This window comes from Charadrius vociferus, unplaced genomic scaffold (assembly GCF_000708025.1).
Source record: "Charadrius vociferus isolate BGI_N301 unplaced genomic scaffold, ASM70802v2 scaffold282, whole genome shotgun sequence".
Classification (NCBI taxonomy): domain Eukaryota; kingdom Metazoa; phylum Chordata; class Aves; order Charadriiformes; family Charadriidae; genus Charadrius; species Charadrius vociferus.
In genome coordinates this window covers 2,916-8,884 of record NW_009647731.1, presented here as the reverse complement: position 1 = coordinate 8,884, position 5,969 = coordinate 2,916, and the positions used below count along the sequence as shown (strand labels likewise).

Sequence of the window (5,969 nt, the reverse complement as noted above, 5' to 3'; positions counted from 1 at the left end):
TTCCCTACATCTATCTGCATTTCAATGACTTCCAAGGTTCATGAGGGAGGTGTATGTAGAAATCCAGAGAGTGGGGTTCTCTATGCAAAAGAACCCATACAAGGATGCCACTTCATTTCAACTGTGGAATTTTTAAAAATATTTCATAATTTCATGCCTAAATTAACATCTAAATGATATACAACGTATTTGTTTTATTAGCATAACCAAAATACGAACACCCAATTTAATTATTACTTAGATCTCGCATATTTATTGATATATTGTATTTTTGGTCAAACCTGAAACACTTATGTTAAATATATACAGGGTCTTAGATATAATTCTAATTTTAAGCAATTTGCATATATCCATTTCTATATTTATTTGTAAAAGTAACCAGGTTTATCAATTTCTCACAAATGAAATAAAATTTTGTAATGTATCCAGCCAGAACATTCTTTGCATTTATTTCTTCCTGTATCTGTTTTAATCAGCACTAATAAAACGGAATTTTTTTTCGCTTTTGGGTTCTTGCAAGTATGCTAAATAAGTACACTGGTTTCCCTAACCAGTGACAATACTTTCAGTTAAATAGCATCCTGAAACTACTACACAACTAATTTTTCATGTGCAAATTTGAATTCACAAATGATTTTTCCTCATCTACAGAAGTGAAACCAAGTGCAGTAATTTAAGTCAGCTTATTTCCCTGCAATGCCAGACTACATTTGCAAGACTCTAATCACAGTTGAGTTTGATTATGCCTTTACAGTCTGAAACAGTTTCCATTTAATGGTCAGGACTATTCCTCCAATACAAATAAGGATAAGAAAAAAAAAAAAAAAATAGGTCAAGCCATTAATGATGCCAAATACTGTTTTTCAGTTAAAAGTGCAGTGAATATGGGTACAAAAGAACTGTTCTTCTATTACTAAATAAATAAATATTAGATAACAGAGCACCATTCAAGAACCTGCTTTATAAGAGTACAGCCACAGAAAGAAATTTAATTCATATACATTCCAGAAAGTTTTAATTTATTAGATTTAAACCTGAAAGGAACACTTAAATTTAGACTGACCTCACTGTATTTCATGCTTTTACCTCTGCCTTGAGCCCATTAACTTAAGTTTCATTTAATTTGTCATCTAAAAAGTCATTCAGTCTTGATTTAAATGACACTGCAAGATGAAAAACTACTTTCCTCAGTTTTTTGCTCAAAGATTGACCGGATTCATTATTAAAACTGTCCGCTTCATTTCTAGTATTTCTGTCTTCAGTTCCTATCTCTTCTTCCTTCATACACAGTTTTCAGTTAAATGTCCTTTAATACTATGCAGGAAGATGCATTTATAAAGTAATAACTAAGTACCACCTGATCTAAACACACTGAGCTCCAACTCCCACTCTACATATATTTTCCAGGCCCTAGGCCCTGATCATGCTAATGATCATCCTTTTAAATTTTTTCTCCATCCTTATATAAAAAATAACTAAGACTAGGATCAAAGACTGTATTTCTATATTAGACTTTTTATTAAAGACAGAGAGGCAAAGACTACCACCTCTCCATTCCCTGACAAATAAGGGGAAAAAAAAACCCAAACCCGACGTTTCTTATTACTCCTTCCTTTCAGGAAGAACTCTGCTCTCAAAGCAGAAACACCAGAGAAAAAAATGGTTTTGGTATACTAAACAGAAAATAAAAAAAAAAAAACCAAACTTTTTTTGAAACCAGTAGTTTGGTTTAGGAAAGAATGTATTATGAATGTCAGAACAACATGTGGTAGTAACTGGTGGTGTAAGTTAAAGGGTTTTCAATTATTTTGCAACTTCAAGCCATTCTTTTTCTCAAAGCATTTTTTTATACACATATATATTTAAACAAAATGCCTGTTGACCTGCATCTTATAGCATAGAACATGGCAACTTAGAAGTACTTTAATGTTTTCTAAACAATCTGTCAGTCTATACTAGTCCTCAGTTCCGAGGACAGCTATTTCTTGGCCATTTGCTGAATTTAAATAATCAGACAAAAGTTGGAACAGCTCCTCTTAAGAAATAAGAGTCTCATGAGATCACAGAAGTCTCAGGAGATAATATGAAGTTGAAAGGTGATGTCTGATATTCACAGAATCACAGAATGGTTGAGGCTGGAAGGGTCCTCTGGAGGTCCTTTTGTCCACTCCCTCTGCTCAAGCAGGGCCACCGAGAGCCAGAACATGTCCAGATAGCTTTTGAATCCCTCCAAGGATGGAGACTCCACAGCCTCTCTGGGCACCCTGTGCCAGTGCTCACCCTCAGAGTGAAAAAGTGTTTCCTGATGTTCAGAGGGAACCTCTTGTGTTTCAGTTTGTGCTCACCGCCTCTGCTACTGTCACTGGGCACCACTGAAAAGAGCCTGGCTCCATCCTCTTTGCATCCTCCCTTCAGGTGTTTATATACATTGATAAGGTCCTCTCCAAGTCTTCTCTTCTGCAGGCTGAACAGGCTCAGCCCTCTCACCCTTTCCTCATAGGAGAGATGTCCCAGTCCCTTAATCCTCTTCATGGCCCTTCACTGTATGCTCTTCAGTATGTCCATATCTCTCTTGTACAGGGGAGCCCAGAACTGGGACACAGTGCTCCAGGTGGAGTAGAGTAGAAGGTGGAATAGAGGGGAAGGATCACCTTCCTTGAACTGCTGGCCATGTTTTGTCTCATGCAGCCCAGGATGCTTGGCAGCAAGGGCACATTGCAGGCTCATGTTCAACTTGGTGTCTACCAGGACCAGCTTCTGCAAAGCTGCTTTCCAGGTAGGTGGCCCCCAACGTATACCGATGCATGGAATATTACGGAGTACATCTATCACATGGAACCTAAGACTCCTCTGCAGTAGAGCTTGCATTTAAATATCCTACAGAACAATATTTGCTAAGTAATCACGTTGAGGACTATGTACATATTTGCTCCTCATCTTTCAGTCAATCAATTCATAACAAATAAACAGAATATAACTCATTAAATTAGTTTTTCATAAATATTGAATTGTCCCTTCAGCAGCCGCTTTCTTAAGATTAGGAGACACAGGGAGGATTCAGTTTAGGACCAATTCCACAGGCAGTAGGAAATACAGCAAGTAGTTTTTCATAATATGATTTTTTTTCTGGAATTCTTTTATTAATGTAATGTTAAGGAAGCTGTCTTAAAAGTAAAAAACAAAACAAAACAAAAAAAACCCCAAACAAATAGCTGAGAGATACATACATGCACACAGCTTTTCAACAAAAGAAGCAAATCATTTCTTCAAAACTTCAGCAAAGAAAACAATGAAATATAAATGAGAATTTACTGGAACAAACAAGTATCATTTTCACAAGGGCCCACTTTGCTATTTAGTAGTATCTCCTCGGTAGATAGAAAACTGTATAACACCATACTCAGGTGTCTCACCTCACTAATATAAATATATACTTTCTTACGCCTGGCAATGAGAATCTGATACAGACGTAGCAAGAACACTCACAGCAGCTACTACAGAAGACTTTTTCTTCTCTTCCCTAAAGTGCTTGAGATAGAGAGGACAAGGTAGCTGAGGAGACTCAACATAAGTCTCACTTTCACTCCAATGTATTTTAGTTCAATGTGTCAAATTACCAAATTTAGTTCAATGTATCAAATTCATATTTTGCTTTAGTCAGTAACTAGTTAAACTCCTGTCGTTCTGAAGTAAGGGATCTAAACACTCTTCTTAAGCATTACTTGTTTGCAACAAGATAATAACATTCCTGATGACAAATTGTGTTAAAAAATGAAAGAATTTTAAATTATATGGGGAAAAAAAACCCTAAATTCTACAACATGTCCCTGTAAAATCATGACTGAATCACACTACCGAAAATGTCAAATGTACCTTTAAAATGTATGCAGAAACTGAGTCTGTCCATAAAATTATGAACACAATTCAATGCTTGGAATATAAAATTTCTACAAGAAACCCTTGTGATTTTTACCTCTTTTCCCATAGAAAGCACATACTTTCAAACAGCTATGACAGCCAAACAGCTACTAACAAACACAATGTTCCTTCAGCTGACAATTGGTATAAAATAGAACTGGGTTTATACCAAAATGATTAACTGCATGAGACCAGGCCAGAGATTGTTCAAAATCCAAATTGGAGTTAAACCCATAAAAACTGTCAATGGCATCAGTAGAGACTGACAATACACCGATCTAATGAAAAAAACCTTCAAAAATTTGCTGTTACCAAAATAAACTTTCAGATACTTTGCTAGCCAAAACCAATGTATTTTTCCACTCAGCTGGTAGGCTTTAAAATCACTGAAAAAAGGCAGGCTAACAGAATCAAAGTCTTAGCCTTAGACAGAGTTATAAGAGTTATTTAGAGTTAGTTAGCTTTAGAGTTGTTAGGCTTTGCATTTGCATTTATGATGCAGTTTGTTCTTATTTGGCTGAAGCTGCTCTTTAAACCACACCTTAAGTGAACTTTTCCCACTTTTTCTAGGCAAGAAGTACCTGGGCCAGAGTGGAAATACAGAGATATTTATCTTCCTTAAAATCACAGAATGATAGAATAGTTTGGGTTGGAAGAGACCTTTAAAGGTCCAACCAATCTAGTCCAACCTGCAATGCGCAGGGACATCTTCGACTAGATCAGGTCACTCAGAGCCCCGTCCAACATGACCTGGAATGTTTCCAGGGATGGGGCGTCTCCCAACTCTCTGGGCAACCTGGGCCAGTGTTTCACCACCCTCACTGTAAACAATTTCTTCCTTATGTCTAATCGAAATCTTTCCTCTTTTAGTTTAAAACCAGCACCCCTCGTCCTATTGCAACAGGTCCTGCTAAAAAGTCTGTCCCCATCTTTCTTTATAAGCCCTCTTTAAGTATTGAAAGGCAACAATAAGGTCTCCCTGGAGCCTTCTCTTCTCCAAGTTAAATCACAGAATCATAGAATCGTTTAGGTTGGAAAAGACCCTTGAGATCAGACATTAAAATTAAACAGCCCAAATATTCTTTATACAAACATATTTGTGTACAAAATTACTGTATAACATTACATGGCCAGCATGCATCTACCACAGCTAGCAGTGACTTACTAACAATGTGGAGGGCAGCACATGAAACTTCAGACAGCTAAAAGCAAAGTATACTTTTCTGGATAGCAGCATGAAAATCTAAATGTTTGGATGGAAGGAGATTAAGAACACCAAAACGAACCATTATGACTGGCTGGGCCTCAAAAGAGTTCTCAAAAAGCTGTCAATACACTGGTAAATCATAGAATACGTAAATGGTGTTAATTCTGGTTCTTTTCCTGTTGTAACATTTTTTCAAAAAATGTAATACCTGCATTCCTTTTAAATTCCGTGAATTAATGTGGAAGATCTACTGGACATACCTCTCCTAGTGAGTTTGCAATAAAAGTGGGATTGTTTTGCCTCTGTTGAAATGCTTATACTGGCAGAAAAAGACAGAGTCAAACCTCATTACACACAACTTACTCTGATCTTTGGTAAAACCCGACGAAGTGTTTCTGCAGGATTCTGTCGCATCAGGACTGGAAGATTTGCCACGACACTTGTTCCTTGGATATCCTGGCCAGAACTTACAAAAATATATAGATACAACACATTACTCTCTACTGTGGTTACAAGCTCACAGCTTTCATTTAAAATAAAACAATAAACAAATCCATACTACCCGGATTATTCATATAGTAAGCTGAGAGACATTTTTTTTAATGTAATATGTAGCAGAACACAACATTAAAATAATATCAACCATAAAAGCTGTTATGTATCATTTCTAATACGGAATATTCTAATTTTCAGTGTAGCTTTGGAAAAAAATATAAAAGATTTGAAAGATCTAGATGATCAAGGCAGTGCTTTTGTGGAAGCTTCTATATTATAACAATACAGGTAATAAAGCACAGGAAGGGGATAAATAGAAGATATAAATGAAAACTATACTCCAGAACAA

General features: G+C 36.3%; 1 protein-coding gene across 1 annotated transcript in view; it reads right to left on the bottom strand.

Moving 5' to 3' along the window:
* Positions 1 to 5,591, bottom strand: part of LOC104283426 (serine/threonine-protein phosphatase 4 regulatory subunit 4-like) — a gene marked incomplete at its 5' end in the record, with an annotated part of 44,762 nt that extends 39,171 nt beyond the window's left edge. The window contains one exon of the mRNA XM_009881599.1: positions 5,489 to 5,591. Coding sequence (XP_009879901.1) covers positions 5,489 to 5,591 — 103 coding nt within the window. The remainder of the gene's footprint in view (positions 1 to 5,488) is intronic.
* Positions 5,592 to 5,969: the final 378 nt, after the last annotated feature.